At 30.3% G+C, this 18,005-nt stretch overlaps 2 protein-coding genes across 4 annotated transcripts in view; one reads left to right on the forward strand and one right to left on the reverse strand.

Moving 5' to 3' along the window:
* Window positions 1-1,377: 1,377 nt before the first annotated feature.
* LOC136980420 (uncharacterized) lies at window positions 1,378-3,485 on the reverse strand. The gene is made up of 2 exons (XM_067276528.1): window positions 2,963-3,485; window positions 1,378-2,873 (listed from the first exon to the last, which is right to left on the reverse strand). Exons 1-2 carry the CDS (start codon window positions 3,369-3,371, stop codon window positions 1,669-1,671), a joined length of 1,614 nt encoding a protein of 537 aa, XP_067132629.1. The 5' UTR covers window positions 3,372-3,485; the 3' UTR covers window positions 1,378-1,668.
* A 146-nt stretch (window positions 3,486-3,631) lies between these two features.
* SA1 (stromal antigen) overlaps window positions 3,632-18,005 on the forward strand; it is a 66,711-nt gene continuing 52,337 nt past the window's right edge. For 2 of the 3 annotated variants that reach the window (XM_067276545.1, XM_067276547.1), the window contains exons 1-4: window positions 3,770-3,895; window positions 8,441-8,538; window positions 10,790-11,000; window positions 12,340-12,513. In XM_067276545.1, the coding sequence (XP_067132646.1) occupies window positions 8,444-8,538; window positions 10,790-11,000; window positions 12,340-12,513 (480 nt within the window). In that variant the 5' untranslated portion in view covers window positions 3,770-3,895; window positions 8,441-8,443. Of the gene's footprint in view, window positions 3,671-3,769; window positions 3,896-8,440; window positions 8,539-10,789; window positions 11,001-12,339; window positions 12,514-18,005 lie in introns of those variants that run through there. The other variant, XM_067276546.1, reaches the window with a different exon arrangement.

Below are 18,005 nucleotides of genomic sequence, written 5' to 3' on the forward strand. Positions count from 1 at the left end.
CAAATGGAGTTCAGAACTCAATAAATATTTGATGACATCTATAAAGTGTACTTGCATAGCAGGAGAAGCAGGATACTGTAAGCATTCAATAGGGACACTGCTTCATGTAAACAGGTAAAACACTCAAATATTTAACTAATAGGTTAGTTGTATTGGCATGAAGATATAAATAAGTACTTTTCTCTTGCAGGTATGGTAATACTTTGGAAGATCTGAGTTGTACTGATCTTGAGCAGTATTGGAGCAAAATGTCAAGCAGGTCTGATGGGAGATATGGAGCTTGTAAAGTTGAAAATTTGTGCCATGTCCAGACAAAGGAAACAGAAATTCTTTCATTAAATGAAAGCCAAAGAGATGCTATCAGAGAACGATTTTTTCAAGAGTTGCCTGATTCTGCTTTAGCAAAGCATTCAATTGGAAGAAAATGCTTAGTAGCCAAAGCTGTACAAAGTTCAGCTGATAATATTGCACCACATTGGTCAATATTAAAAGTAATTGAACACTGTATGGACTGTAATAAATATTTGCCTAATATAAGTGATCATCTTATGCCTATTCAGGATTCAATGTACTACAGAGAAAATATATACAAAAATAAGAGAGAGATAGAAAACATTTGCCACTTGACAATGGAACAAAATAATGATTTATGGAAGAAAGAAAGAAGTATTAGAGTGACAGGATCAGTGTGCTATGAACTATATACTTATGGAAGGAGGAAAAATGCAGACTGGGAAAAGAAGTTAACAAATATATTTAGAAGCAAATTTAAGGGAAATGAAAATACAGAGTATGGTAAAAAGTGGGAAAAAACAGCACTCACATTGTATGGAACACTCTATGGTTGTGATGTCAAACAGTTTGGTTTGATAATTTCACCATTACTGACATGTTTTGCATTTTCTCCTGATGGGATTGTATTTAACGATGAAAAACCTATCAAGCTGCTTGAAGTAAAGTGCCCCAAAATTGGTGCAGAAAAATCTGCAGAAGAAATGGTGCAATTTCTTAAGTATATAGTACACGATGGGCATGGCAATTACAGCTTAAAAAAAAATCACAAGTATTATGGACAGGTACAATTAGGTTTGGCTATATTAAATTTAAATTCATGTGATTTTGTAATATTCAGTAGTAAAGACCAAACCCTTAAAACCCTTGAAGTTTTAGCAGACTATAGTTTTATTTATAAATTGACAGAAAAGCTACTAAATGATTTTACCAAAATTATTTTTCCTTACCTATGCAGTCATAATTCTTAAATACAATCTTGCTTTTTCCATCAGAAATCACTTTTAGAAGAAAATACACATTACTTTGAATTTTATTAACTTATAACAATATTAGCACCCAATTAAACAAATTAAAACAAAGTCATTTTCTTTTATTCAGTATTTTATTCATAATTTGCAAAAAAAGATATTTTCTTACAGATTTATGCAAAATAATTATAGAGAGTTAAGTACTAATAATTTTATAAAACATGTTATGTTTTGTTTTGGAATAAAATATTTTGTCCTAACTAGTGTTTGAGTTCTTTATCATACAAAAATTGAAAAACAAAAATGAGTAAGCCTTATTAACTATAAGATTATAAAAACAGTATTAAATTGCTGTTTAATACTGCTTCATTATATAGGGTCAAAATGAAAATGCTCACACCACTCTTCAAAATTTGTCATCACCCAATATTGGTCTAGATAAATTTACCACACCACAAATAATGGTTAGAATTTTGTCAATATGTGGCAGTAAAGTCCAGTCTAATTTTTGTTTTAAAACAGCAAATAGTTTCATTCTCTGAATAGCACGTTCAACGTGTACCCTGGCCTTTGCTATTTCTGCAGTCTCCAGTGCATCATGCTTACTTAACTGATTTTGCTTTCTTACAAACGGTGGACGTACTAAACCAATAGCTCTAGCAGAACAAGCATCTTCTATGTGAAAACCTTTATCTGTCATTACTTGATCTGCATAAGGATCCAGTAAATTTAACAAATTTGATTCCTCAAATATGGCTTTGTCAGATGCCCTACCTCCATATGCTTTACTTAAATAGGTGATAAGACCAGATGGGGCAATTCCAACTAATACTTTAACAGTATGCTTACCATAGTAATGGGAATAAGTTAATATTCTGCAACTAATACACTTTGGTTTTTCAACCAAAACTTCAGTGCAGTCCAAAATCACACGAACTTTGCTGTATTTTTGAAAGCACAAAGGTAAGTTTTTCATTATCTCTTCTTTGGAAGGCCACACAATTGCAGCACCTAATACTTGACTCAGATAAGCAATAATATTGAAAAATATTCTTCTACATGTTGTCATGGAAATTTGAAATAAAACTGAAACACAAGCAAAGGGCAAGGCCAGTTTTAACTTCATCATAACAAGAACAATTTGGACTTTAGTAGATATTGTAGTAGGCTTATAAGCAGTATTGTTGGACTGCAACTCACTAACACAGGCAGAGATGGTATCAAGCATTTTAAAACTGTTTAAACCTGTGAGAATATTCAATTCATTGTCTGATTTTATTAAGTCAAACACAGTAAATTTTAAGGTTGAATCTAAAAGTGTATTCACTTGAATTCCTTTTTCCATCAAAATATCCCTCTCCTCCTGAATGTTGGATTTTTCACTTAAATTTAAGAGTGCTGTAGCTGCATCTTTTTCTGCTTGTGATACTGATGTCATATCTTCATCCTCCTCTATTTGTGATGTCATTTGTTGATCTGTGCATGCACAGCAGTCAATAGATGATTTAGACCAGGATGTACTGGGCTGTGACAATTCCAAAATGTTGGTGTCATTATTAGATTGATACGTAGATTTTTCCTTGATAGTTTTCTTATTTGCCGGTTCCAAACCTAAAAATTTAGTGATTTCAATCATTATAAGATCTTGTTTTGGTATAGCGTTATTAAAGAAATGCATCTGACAAAATTAAGAAACAAACCTTTATTCCGTATTTCTTGTCTTTTTTGGGCACGAATGGACCTTTGCTCAGCAATCTGTTTTGAGGTGGTTGTATCAAACTTCCTTATCGGTATGTTTTTAGTCGGATACGAATTAGGTTTTAAATAATGCCGAGCACATGGTAAACCTATGAAAACGTAAGTACCATATGTGATAACAGTTAAAATATACTTATAAGAAATGTTTTTATTACCTGGCAAATAGTAATCGTCTTTGTCAAAATGCAAACTGCAAACGTACATAGATTTCGTTGATTGCTTTCCTAACTTTAGTTTTATTTCCCACTTTTTTCTCAGTAATTTATCTTTTGGGAATGTGTGCATATGTACTGAGTTTGATGTACCTTTAGACTTGCATCCAAATACACAGCAATACTTATTATTTACCATTGTAGGTTAAATACTTTCTAATTCTTACTGTCCACAGACATACATTATACCCATAGTAGTCGCCATTATGTAGTTCGCGCTAACACCGGTAGATGTCAGATCGATCGTTGGCACAAGCGAAAAGTATTTCATTTTAACATTAATTAGCAAAAAGGCTCAACTTTAAATTAAATTAATTTCATAATATTAAGGAAATTTTAAAAATTAATGGAATATAAAACATATTTAAAAAAATTTTGAATTTCAATTACGATTCTGGCAACACTATTTCCAGAATCCCGCGCAAAAAGATTGCTTTGGTGAGTCCTACGTATATTTTGTATTTGAGAAAAAATTAATAAGTATTAAAGTTTAAAGTTGTTGCTATATTTGACATGAATGATACTTTATAAATGTATTTTCTCTTCGAAATGTGAAAAGATACTCCTATTCAAAATAAAATCGTACAAATTAGTAACGTCTTATAATCATTTTATATGATTTTGATAAACGTATGAAAAATTCATTTGTGAATCGAATTTCAGGTAATTTAAGCCTAACTAGAAACTATTAAATTAGTATTTTGGCAATTTAATTATGATTTATAATTTGAATGTTTATATCATGTAATTAAGATTGAACCTTTAAGTAATTGAACTGGTTAAATAAATATTTTGCGGTAAAAGTGATCGAAGTTTTGATGAAAATGTAGTGAATAATAATAAAAAACTGATTACGATTTTAATACGCAGAGAGTGTAAATATTAGCTTACTATGATATAATACTCATTACAATTTCAATTTGCAGAAAAGGTAAGTGATTTACGTTATTTACAAGTTCCCTTACAATAAGTTAACATGCCGAACATATATAACTGAAATGAGTACATATTAATGGAAATACTTAAATCTAGAATCTAAAACTAAACTAATACTAGACAATGCTATTAGGTTATCCAAAGATTTGAAAATGGACACTCAAAGCATATTTGATAGATTGTGATTGCAAAATAATGACACACAGCATTATGCATATAATTAGTTGGTTAATGTTACCCTAGGTATCGAAGATGGCGGCTCATCTCCGATTCCAGCAAACAGAAGCAAGGAAACAGTGGGGATGCACATTTTAACCTAACCTAACCTATTCTAATAAATTACCATAATTATTAGCAACCAAATTATTAGAATAGGTTAGGTTTTGGAAAACATGTGTCCCCAGTTTCCTTGCTTCTGTTTGCTGGAATCGGAGACGAGTCGCCATCTTCGATACCTAGGGTAACATTAAATCAATTAGTTAAGACAATTAGTCAGTTTGTTCATGTTCATGTTAATTTACAAAGACAATTTAATTGATGCAGTGTGTTAGTGAAACATCTTCTATGTGGCTTATAGAATTTAGTTTGTTCCCAAAATTTGATCAGTTGAATTTGATTAAATTTGTTATTTTACATTTGAGACAAGAAAATTAAAAATGTAATAAAAATTAGGGATCCATCATTTTGTTTTTGAGATACAGTGGGATCAAAGTGACAATGTCCAGCTAGCATACACAATTTTTTTTATGCCAGCAGTTACATTGCTGCTTTGGTAGTAAAAGTGATCATTGTAGATGACCCCTGAAACAATATTATTGTCTTGCTAGTGTTTCAACTCAATTTTTAGTTTGTGTTTAGAGAGAAAATAAACTTTGCCTAGTAAAATAGGTACAGTAGACCCCCCTATAACACAGTAGATATGTTTTGTGTTATATGCATCCATGTTCTACGAGTCACTTAAATACATGAGCCAATCACAGCCCGGCACGTGTGCAGTTTAGGGGCTATGGCTGTTTGTAAGGTTTTCTTCTGAAAAATTAATCGATTCTAGACTAATTTGACTCAACATTTCCAAATCACGTATAATTTTTTGGGAATAATCCATATAAACTATGCTATAAACAAAAAATTGTAGGATTACTTACCGAGTGCACACCGTTTGACGACACCATTGCTTAAGCTTGTTTTTGTCGCGGAGAGGCTCATCAAACGGCGGGTGCGTGTTTCCTGATAAGTTATTTTTGCTGATATCATTAATAAAAATATAATTTTTATGGCTGTTGAATAATAAATGTTTTTTAGTAGGTCCAGTACTCGTTAAACTCAATGGTTTGTACAATATCCGCTATTGGTCCAGATTTGATCAATCCTGTCGCAACACGAGTTGGTGATGACATTTTACCGTGTTATATGAGTTTCTTTTAGTGTGTTATACAAACACGATCGCAATTTTTTCACTGTGTTATACGAATTCGTGTTATATGAACCCATGTTATGGGGGGGTCTACTGTACTTTGAACATTTTGACATTTATAGAATGTTTTCATTGGGAACTGATTTTAGAACATAGATGAATTAAATCAAATCAATTCAAATTTTTTATGCTGTTTAACGGTTGGGCTGCAAGTTTTTCAAATTGCAGATCTATAAATTCCCACTGTCGTTCATCTGTCTGACCTTCCTTAATCTCGAGAACAGAGTTAGATTATGGAAAGTCAAGAATAGATATGGTAAGCTTAGGGACAAGAGGCCCCTATTAATTATATATGAACTTCCAATGCAAACTGGAAGTCACATTATTTCAATTAAAAAATATTCCTCTGAATGGAGTTAGATGACTTGCACGACTCTGTTGCTAACAGGAAAAGTATGATATACAGTGGCAAGACTACTAAAAAAATAGAGAACGTTGGGATGAAAAATTGCTGCCTGTCACTGTGACAATGTCACAATAAATAATTGCTTGTTGATTTTAATTTTTGCTTGACATTTGAGAATTTAAATTTATTTGATATATTTCATTTATCTTCTAAAATCAATTCCTGATGAAGACATTCTGTAAATGTTAAAATATTTGAAGTACAGTACATATTTTATTAAAATGTTTTTGTAAATTAACTTCAACAAACTGACTAATTGTTGTAACTAATTACTAAGGCTTGTCAAGAATGCTTTATTTTAATGCTTAAATTTTATTCATTTTTTGATTGAATTTAAGAATATCTGACAAATATCTCAAAAACACTTACCATACTTTATCTGGTAGATATGAAATGGAATTTTTTGGAGAAAAAATTAAGTTGTTTATATGAGTTTTTGGGAAATGTTGGAACAGAAATGTGAGATATGCAGTTTAAAATATTGGTATTCATGAATGATATCTAAGATAATGTTAATGAATATAAATATATTTCTTAATTGACTTTTAAAACTGATTGAAGGGATAATTTAAAATTATTTCTCTGGATAATTACCTATTCAAATATAATTCTAGATATTAATTCTATAAAATTTAAACTTTTCTCATAATATAATTTTAAATATAATTGTAATTTTATTCATTGAATCAAGATGTAATAATCAGTTTCAAAATAAATTAAAAAGCCTGTAGTTTAGTATAGGTAGTTTTCATGATGTTAAAGGGAAGGCAAACTCACAATCAAACTTTTTAATCGATTCAGTTCTTTTTTTTAATAGAAATATTTTATGCATTATTTAAAATTTATGATTAATGAATCAAAACTCTTTTAGTATGTTCATCAATTTATTTGTATAGTTTTTTGTTATCGAAAATTGTTGGATTTTAATGTAGTCTTTAAATTGTTGGGCTGCAATTTGAAAAAATTGTACACCTATAAATCCCCACTGCCATCAGTCCATCTGTTCGTCTTTCCCTAATCTTGAGAACAGAATTAGATAGATAAAAGATGAGATAAGATATGGAAACTTTAGAGGCAGGAGGCCCCAATTTATTATATACAAAATTTTGATGAAAAACAGAAGTCATGTTATTTCAATTCAAAAATTTCCCACTGAAAGGTGTTAGATTGATGACTGGCATGACTATTGTTAAAGGAAAAGTATGATGTACAAGGGCAAGCCACCACTAATTTAAGGTGGTGTATTTTAAATCAAATGGTTTAAAAATATGATTAAAAATTGTAGGCTGGCATCGTGACAATGCCACAATAAATAATTGCTTGTACAGGTACTCCTCGTTTTACGACCTTTCTGCTTAATGACCACTCACACTTACGACCAATCGAGTTTCGACCTGCAATTCGGGGAATCCCCTTTCTCAGTTTGAGTGTCGGTCAGTGGCGAATGGTTGACATGTGCACCTAAGTGTACTATAATAGGCTAACAGTGTACTATAATACAGTAGAGAGTCGTTAATCCGAATCACCGGTAATCCGAACGATTTTCAGTCGGACTGTGTCGTGCTGAATCGAACGTTTTTGATACTAGATTTACTTCTAAAGTATAATTTTCATGTTTTTATATTCTTCAATATATTTATTTGTTTGTACAAAATAAAAGAAATAATTTTTAACGATACAATAGCCTCGATTATTATAAAAATTTTCGTTAGGCTTAAAATCGATGAAAATTCAACACGAAGTGACACGCATCGGAGAAAAATTTGAACATCAGACAGGTTAATATATTTTTTTGTACATAATCGGTAATCCGAACAAATCACTAATCTGAACAACCCTAGTCCCCAATTGATTCGGATTAACGACTCTACTGTAGTCTTTTTATGAATAAATTTGAAGTTTGTTACATAATTTCTATAATTTTACAACTATCCTATATTCCCGGCGCAAGCTCCTTGCTTATCAACCAATTCGCTTAACGACGTAGTCGTCGGAACGAAACTCGGTCGTAAAGTGAGGAGCACAGTACCTGTATTGTAATATTTTTTGATCTCTGAAAACATAAGTTTTTTGATAGAATCAGATAAAATGAAGCCAGACGTCTATTGAAATGAATGTTTTCTACTTAAAATAAAAATATTTAATCAATTAAATTTAATGGAATAAAAAGTGATATTTTATAATTTGGATATTCATCTCTTTTTGATGATGATGTAATAACATTTTATGTTGAAGATTTTTTGAAAGTATTTTACTGATTTTATTTACTTATTATTGAAATATTAACAGAAAATAAGTAGTAATCATGGAAAATTATTTAATATATTTAATAAAAATATTTGTATGAAAAATAAGTTTATATAATATAACCCATAAAAAATTTTTAAAATAGAAAATGGGTGCTCGTAAACGCACAAGACAGAGTGAGGATGATGGAACTGACCAGTCAAACGTTGATGCAGATGATATTTTTCCTGCTGGCGAGGGACAGTATGTATAGCATTTATTGTGATAGTATACATTTAATTTTTCTAGTTTTTGTATAGATAATTTTATTTATTAAATAAAATTTAAGATTTAAATTAAAGAAATATTAAATAGTTAAAGAGTATTTATTAATTCCTTAATTATTGTTGTTACTTTTTCAAAAATTAAAAAAATAAGATAAATTTAAGAGAGATCTCAAAGAAAGTTTTATAAGTATTCAGCTCGTCGAAACATTACTTACTTAATAAATAGTTGTATATTTATAATTTAAATACGTAGCCAAATGATCGCCTTAAATACTTGGGCTGTAAATTTGCTATTTTTAATAATTAATACTAAGTAATTACTTAGTATTAATTATTAAAAATAGTGGATTTATAGCTTGAGTATTTAAGGCAATCATTTGGCTATGTATCTATACATTTATCTGGCTTTGTGTTGTTTAATATACTTATATGTAATTTAAATTTTATATCAATACTAATAAAATGAATTAAACAAATTTCAGTTAAAGTATTAATTTAATATCACATTTTTTTAATTCTAAGATAAACTTTTTTACTAATTTTTAATTTACTGAAATAGAGATGGTATTTTATATTTGCAGTCCAATAGCAGTCATTGCATGTAGATCATGTGATATATAATTATACATTTTTGTATACTCTAATCACTGGTTGTATCAGTTTAAATAATTTTTGCTGCTAAAGAGCATTTGATTTAAACTTCTTTTCTAATGTTCAAAATATTTTCAAGATGACATCATAATGCAGCATTTTAAGAAAAGTTATTGTATATGCAGAAGAATATGGAAATAGAGTTGCCAAACAGTATCTGTTTCATTCCATTTTTATTGTTTTTCTAGTTGTTACTTATCAAGACTTAAAAAAATTGATTATTTAAAAATTTTTCCTTTATATCTTCCATTCAAAACCTAATAACCGGTGCAAAACAATTATATTTCTGGCTAACGTTTTCGGTCACTCCACTGAGACCTTCCTCAAGCCTATAATTCTTCTTAAACGATCTTTTTCAAAACGATTTTCGGACAATCGAACCTTTAAATTTCCGTTATGCACGTGCCTCCCGATTAAATCGAAAAATCGAACAATTCTGCTTTCAAGCGTTGAAAAACTTCCGTAAAACTTCCAAATCCTAATGCTTTAATCTAATAACTAATCCTATGCTAATTACGACCGCTCCATCATTCCTCTAAAATGATCTTGCCAACCCCTTTTATTATGATGCCATATACATTCTTTTTCAAAATTTATTCAATTTCACCAAACTGCCCCTCCGATACTTCGTTAAACTTACCATTCATTCATTTATTCCGTCTCGTCTTTTTGCAGTAGGACCTGCCAAGCCATCGATAACCTCATTTCATCCTTTGCGTTTATTGGCAGTGACGACTGCCAATAAACAGAAATTTAAAGGTTTGATTGTTTGAAAATCGTTTTGAAAAAGATCGTTTAAGAAGAATTATAGGCTTGAGGAAGGTCTCAGTGGAGTGACCGAAAACATTAGCCAGAAATATAATTGTTTTGCACCGGTTATTAGGTTTTGAATGGAAGATATGCTTATAGTCCAGTGTTTTTAGAGGAGTTGTATTTTTCCTTTATAACAAAACATTTTTACATGTGATTTCAAAATCATAAAACATCTTAGAATTGAGGAAATATGGTAATATGGCAGTTATCTTTTTAATTGTTACATTGTTATGGCTTATAAATGTTGTTATTACGACAATTCATTTAATGTTGATGTATAAAATTATAATTTATGATTTTTTTAATCATGGTAACAAACTGTGTTTTGATCAAAAGTTTATCAGTTATTCATTTTTGAGAATTTTTATTCTTTTTAATTTATAAAAGTTTTTAATGAATACTTTATTGCATGTGTTGGACATAAAAAACATTAGATCAGAAATCTTAATATTTTTATGACTCTTATAAATGAAAAGCGTCTGAAGAAATTGTTTTAATCTTTTCTAGAATCTATATATTTACTACAGGAATGGATTTTTACAGGAGTTATATATTATAATGAAAATTACACTTATAAACAATAACAAATATTTAGAAATTCACAATCTGTTATACTGAAGTCAGAGAATATAAGTGATGTATGGAGAAAGATTCTCTTACTCTGTTTGTAATTTATAGTAAATTTATCTGTAATCATTTAGATACTTTACATTTACTGTATATACACTGAAATATTTTTTAAAAAATGAAAAATAATATTGCAGTGATGATGATCCTGGAGATGTATCGTATGAAGAACCTACAACAAGAGGAAGAAAAAGGAGAAAAGTAGATGGACCAAAGCAAACAAGGAGTAAAAAAGGCAGAGAAACTACTCGGAGAGGCAAAGTTGGACAAAGAGCTGTATCTGATTCAACAAGTGATGATCCAAACAGTTTATTTGAAATAGTAAAACAGGGAAAAAGTTCTTTACAAGTAATAATTATTTAACTTTTATTTATATATATATATATTCATTATAAACTAATGAATTTGTATTTTATATTTAAATTAAAAATAGTATAATAAAATTTTAAGCTTTAATTTTATATGTGAATTTAAGCAAAATGTTTTGTTTACAGAAATAAAAATACTTTAAACTTATTGTTTTACTTAACATATAACACTTGTTAATATTAGGCTATATTCACATCTATGTAACAGTGTTGCAGATGGTATTTTGTTACCTCATTACAAACCACAGCTTGTATCACTTTTGTGAACAGAGACATGATTATTTTAATGTTTGTTGTTTTGTGCCATACATCATGATGTACCATTTCACTTAGCATTTGAATGAACCGCTTTGTTTAGTAAACACAGAGTCAGCTGTAAATGCTTAAAGTGTGTGTCAATACCTATATTATCTTGAAGAGTGCTTCTTACTGTATCATCCTTTCATGGTTCATTGAAAACTTGAATAGCAATGAATCATCAGAACTGTTTAATGAACATCATGTGATGTCAAACATTAAGCTACAGGTCTTTTGTGATCTCCAAATGGGTTTATCAAGTGGTAATATCATATTGTGATATTGTTATGTAGATGTGGACATAGCTTTACAAAGCTGTAGATATGCTTCTCATCCAATATTCTAATGATATTGTGTCCTCAAAATATTAAATAATCAATTTTTATTTTATTAATAAATTTGATGAGTTATTATTTGTATTAATTAATGAATATTAAATATTTAAAATCTGAGAAAAATATTAATAGATATTAACTTGGGTGTTTTTTTTTTGTGTTCTGAGAATAGTGGGTATCAATTCCAAGTAAAAATTAAGAGACTTGAGAAGTCTCCTAATTTTTACTTGGAATCGATACTTAATCTAATCTCAACAAGTTCAAGTCAAAATTTTGTATGTATTAGTTAATAATCATAAAAGAAAGAATTTATTTTTATTGATTTTTGCTTTCTGTACTTTTCGTTTATCCTTAATCCTTAATAATAATGTTCAGTTTATCATTATATCTACAATTCTAATGCAGTATTAACTACTTAGAATATTGGTAGAATCATTGCTGTGTATTCCTAGATAGAATTCTGTTATAATGTAATTAAAAATTTCAAAATTATTGTGAATTAATAAATTATTAAGTTTGCATTTTTATTTTTGATTTTACAGTTCCTATTAATTTATAGTTATGAAGTTTTAAATAAAGAATCAAGTCTTTGAATAATGAGTTTAATGCATTGATGCTTTGTTAAATATAAGTGAAATAAATGTAAAATTGGTATTCACTAATTTTAAATTTTTGATAAATTTTCAGTCTGTAGTGGATGACTGGATTGAAGCATACAAACAAGACAGAGATACTGCATTACTAGATCTAATGCAATTTTTTATCCAGTGTGCTGGTTGTAAAGGTAGAATTACACCAAATATGCAAGCATCTATGGAACATGCTCAGATAATTCGAAAAATGACAGAAGAATTCGATGAGGTGAACACATGATTCTTATAAAATAATTATATTGATTATTTTTAATATTAATTTATATTTAAATTTTTATCAACATTTTAGTTAAAGTAGTAAATTTAATACAGTAAACTCCTGATTTAACATAGTTAATACATCCCATAAAAATGATGCACTAATGGAATAATGTAATATAGATTAATCTAATTAATTCCAAGGCTTCCAAAAATTTTGCTAACTTTTTAAAATATCTTTATTTTTTTGTTGTTCTTATTAAGGAAATAACACTACTAAATCATTCATATCTCTAGAAGTTGATTTAATTATTCTAAAGGCAAACATTGATTTAAAATTCTTGTCAAACCATGTATTCAGTTTACAAACAGATTGAAATGAAAAATATTTTTAAACAAGAAAATGTCATAAATAATTTGAATTTGTATATACAGTTGAGTCTGCATAAGTCGATACCCCAAGGGGAAATGGAAATGTGTTGAGTTATCTGATATGACGACTAAAGCGAATTGAAAAAACCACAAAACTACAATTAGGAAAATTCAGTAGTGCAATGTACCTCTCTGACCATCCATCACTGGCACTAAAGTTGGTTTTACTCCAAATACCCCAGCAATTTCCATCATCTTTTGTTTCAGTATCGGTCCCGAAACAGGAAGATTCGATGAATGAATTTGCTTAACCAACATACGAGAGCAACTTTGACATGTTTGTCTGGCAACTTTCTCTGCCGCTTTTGAGACAGCCGTGACAAAGATTCAAGAAAAAGTTTCTTAATTTTCTCCTTTTTCTTCAGGATTCCCACCAATGTTGTTCTTGAAAGATTTTTTGTTTTGCAAATTTGGCTTGTGAAGTTTTCCTACATTCAAATTCAGACACAAGTTCATATTTTTTCTTTGGCGTAAGCGTCGTTAACTTTCGGACACTCATTTCTAACAGAAATGTGAAACATGTGCTACAAATAATGCATGACATGAGAAAATGCAAAATCAGATTCTTCTGTGACGTTGATATAGATTGTATATTCTCTTTTTGTTTATCTGTTATTATTTTATATATAAAAATACATAAAATGTTAAGGCATTTTTATTAATATGTACTGTACATACTAATAAATAAGTTGACTCTCCTCCTGAAAAAAATGAGTTCACACCGTACAGTAAACTGTGCCGTGTGAACTCATTTTTTTCAGGAGGGGAGTCAACTTATCAGACGTCTAAATGAGTGTGGGACAGCAAAAGTATGTCGATTTATCCAGTGGTGATGAGTTAAATGTTGAGTAAACCAGTTTTTTAACATTAATGCCTATGTGAGTCGGTTCGGGACCACAGAAAACTGACTACTTAACCGAGGGTGTTGAGTTATACCTATGATGACTTATGCGGACTTGACTGTAATTGCAAAGTGTATCAAAGACATGTGCAATATTTAAAAGTTTATTAAAGAGATTAGAACAAACTTGAAAAATTAGACATGCCTTTCACTCTATTTTACAAGAAATATTTAGAAAGATTAGGTTGGATTATCTTTCATTTTTCTTTTTGGTATACATCTGCTCATCTGCCAGTAACAAATTATTGTTGTTTAATATTGGGTTGAAATTTAAATATTGTTGTTTATATGCTGACCCTGATGTTAATTTAAATAAGAATCTAAAAATTTTATTTTTTAAAAAAGTATCGTGGTACTCTTGTATGTAATAAAGAAAATTGGAATTAGAAGCTTGAGTCTCATATTTACTCATTTGTTCCTGAAGGTCTTTGGTGTAGACTGAAAATATTTGAATGGCATTTTTTGTTCTGCTGGACCATGTATTAGATTACTGAATTGTGCATTTTTACTTAATCTAATGAATTAGAAATGTCAATTCATTTATCATAAAAATATTGAAGATTTTGATTATAAAATATTAGATTATCAAAAGATATAACAACATTTCATAAAATAAAGTCAAAATTTAGCCAAACTGACCACAGTGATCAATTGATCAATTCTTTTCTGCAGCCAAGTAATTTTCCATATGTTCAATTCATAAAAATTAGACTGTAAATTTGGTGAAGGCAACAACTTGCCACTCTGCAGATCTGGGTTTGAGTTAAGATCCTCAAATTTTTCATTGATGGTCTGTCCGATATGTTGGACCTTGTGTCTCCTTATCTGGCTATTCAGAAGTCATTATGAGTTTGACAGAACCCACAATATGTATGATATTAAAAAGGGATCCTTTTAGTATTCTCAAGGTAGAAAGAGTCAAAACTAAAAAAAAGTGCTATATGTTCTGCTTGCATTGTCATTCAGGCCATTTGCTAAGTATTTGCTGCTTGAATCTATGAATCATCCTCAAAAATTAACATTGCATTCAATGAATTTTTATCCACATTATTTAAAAATCTTATCGATTTATAGACCATTTAAATTTGAAAATACGTAAAATTGAATATACAGTAGTACTTATTTTACATGTACATAAATGATATTGTATGTAAATTTGTGCTCTATCCTTGAATAGTCCCAGATGATTGCCTAGATTCTTATGCTACCATTTACAAGTAAAAATGTTTTACATACATTAATGAATCTTAATGAACAATATTTTAATTTGATGTTTCTGAATATACAGAGCAGAATCTTATTATACAATATTGAATACTCTTTTAGAGAAAAATATATCAAAACTGGAGTTTTATCACAGTGAGTAGCATTCAGTCGTCTCTGGAATGTCAGAAACTGGAGAAGCTTCATTTACTGACTTTATATCCATATTCAGTAGTCATAGGAAATTAATCTAAACATTTGGCATCTGTGAAAATATGTGTATATCTGACAGAATGTGTAGTTCCTTCTCTAGACACTTCCAACATACCTCAAGTGTTTTGACAGACTCTCTCTTTGTTATGGGTTTAAAAGTATTGGCAACATCTCTGGACTTTATATAAATCTGTTGTTTTTATTCTTTGCTTGTCCTCTTTCAAGGTTATCAATCATCTGTTGAACTTTTCATTGTGGGGTTTTTGAAGTCAACTATCTCCAGTTCCTGTTTAAGATCTTTGATGTCCAAAAATCTATTTCCATCTTTATCCAGCATATTAAAATTATCCATTAACTCTTCTTGTGCTTCTCCATTAACAATAAACTCTTCTTGACTGTGCTTGTAATTTTTTTTAATATTTTTTTACCATACCAAACTGAAATGCACTGTTCTTTCCAACTTCCATGTCTCATGATGAGTATTTCCCTAAGGAACAAGTTGCAAGTTATGATGCGAGTTTTAATCTTAAGCTTAAATGCATTTTAATATACAGAATTACTTCAACACTTCACACAATGTGTGGGTGGTTTCTGTTAGTTTACTTCTGCCAAAACATCATGGTCATCTGTTTTGGATGAGCTATCTGAATCTTCCTTATGTAGTGGGTGCAAAATATTATCAGGTATGAATGACATCTGAATCAGTTAAGCTGTTATCTGCACGGACTTTCAGAATATTGTCAAATGTTGGTACTGCTTCCATGTCAGTGATTGTCAGCCAAAGATTTGTAAAGAGCATTTAGTGCTTTCTTCAGTGTTTTTGCTTTTTTTACATCATCTTTGTCTTCCATCTCTTGTTCTATTGATTCTGGAGGATCAAAGCTTGCTTGACAAAAGCATTTCCAAATTGTTTATAGGAACTTTTAGCAATGCTTTATGAACCCAGTGGCTTGCATCTAGAATTATGACAACCTTAAGAAACTCACTTATATTACTGCAACTGTCTGCTACTGTGACAAGCCTTTGAACAAGCTAATTTCTGTATTAGATCTTTGTCATCTGCATGATTCAACACACTAAAAGCTGGACTTCACTCATCAGGTTTGGAGGCAGAAACTGCACATGGCTGTTTGAGAGCATTATGTAGATGTGATTGATTGTATTGGTGGATGTGACTAAAAAGGAGAATCTTTCATTTGGTATGCTTCATTTGCTTGTTAACATCCTTAATCCATTCATTGAAGAGCTCAGATATCATCCATTACTTTTTGTTACTTCTCCAAGTCACTGTAAGATGTTCAGGCTTAGCTTTGTTCTGCTTGAATACATTTGGGTATTCTGCATTGCCAGTCACTAGTGGTTTCAGTTTTTCACCAGTCAACCTATAGCAAAAAAGCACACTAAGACATTCTGTTTTTTTGCCATGCTTTGCGCGACTCTTCTTTTTGCTTTGTACAAGCAATCATGTCAGTATCTGTTTGTAGAAGAATCTGGTTAATGAAACCAGATTCTTCTACCTTACCTACTAGTGTTAAGTCTGTTCTTTATGTCATAATCTTTTTTGAAAGTTGGGAAGCTTTGTTTTCTGGAAAATTATTGGAAACTGAAATATCTATATTTGCAGTCAAACTGCAGGGAGAACACTGAAGACTATGTTGTGTCTTTTCTAGAATCATTGCAGCCATCTGTTGTTTGTTTTAAAGTTGTTGATTTCAAGAACTTCATCAATCTTCTTGGCATTTGAAGCATGGGCCTGTTACAGGAATACTCTTTGCCCTCAATGCTAGAAAAACTCCATGACTTTTCTATTGATGTCATCACTCTGTGCATGCTCAACTCATGTTCTTTTGGGAGTGCTGTTTTTTCCAAGCAGCAATGATGGCAGCCTTCTTTCTGCTAATGTTGGAAATGATAGATTTTGCAATCCTGTATTCAAGTGTAAGTTACCAATAGTTTTCTCCTTTTGAAAGATGGTCCAGAATTTATTTATTTTTTTCAAGACTCAGCTCAACCAGATTTCTGTAGATTCCAGATTTGGAGTATCTCAACTGTACACAACTATAATAAGCCTATATATATGTACTACAAGTTGGAATGATGAACCTGCTCGTATAATTTGCCAATTACATGATGGATTTTTGAAGCAAACAGTGTGAAATGAATTTGAGGAATCAGTAAACTCTAAGATCTGGAGAATGCATGTGGTCAAATTGACATATTTTTTAAACATTCATAATTAACAAAAAAAATTTCATGAATTAATTATAAGTTATACAGTATACAGGGCTTAAAGTGACTCTCTTTTTTAGCTTTTTTAGCTTTTTTTCATAGCTCCTCTCTTTTTTAGCTTTTTCTGAGAAAAACGCACTTTTTTAGCTTTTTTCACTTCCCATGTAAAATTTTTTTTTTCGTAAATGCGCTCAGGAGCGAAATAGCAACCAGCACTTCCCCGTATGTCTTATGGACTGTGCGCGACATGTTAAGGCACTGTCGTATACACATGTAGTGTACTACATTTATATAGACTAACAAAAGGAGGAGCTTCCCAAAGCTTGATACTCTGCACATGCTGTAGGAATTTGCACGTGGGTTCTCCTTGCTTGTATCCTTGTGAAATACTGATCTCTGCAGCGCTTTGATATAATCACGCTGCATTAAGTCAAGTACACTTCTAGTTCGGTGTTAAGAGTGATTTTTATACGGCATTATTTTTAGCATTTGTATTTATTTAACCGCAGTGGACAAAAGAAAGA

Source organism: Centruroides vittatus, unplaced genomic scaffold (assembly GCF_030686945.1).
Source record: "Centruroides vittatus isolate TY-2023 unplaced genomic scaffold, ASM3068694v2 contig_7, whole genome shotgun sequence".
Taxonomy (NCBI): Eukaryota; Metazoa; Arthropoda; class Arachnida; order Scorpiones; family Buthidae; genus Centruroides; species Centruroides vittatus.

What these genes read in the sequence shown, in the direction of transcription:
- LOC136980420 (XM_067276528.1), bottom strand. Translation starts at nt 3,371, where the DNA reads ATGGTAAATAATAAGTATTGCTGTGTATTTGGATGCAAGTCTAAAGGT. An exon ending in ACAAGAAATACGGAATAAAG is followed by an intron (nt 2,874 to 2,962) that starts GTTTGTTTCTTA and finishes CTAAATTTTTAG; the next exon opens with GTTTGGAACCGGCAAATAAG.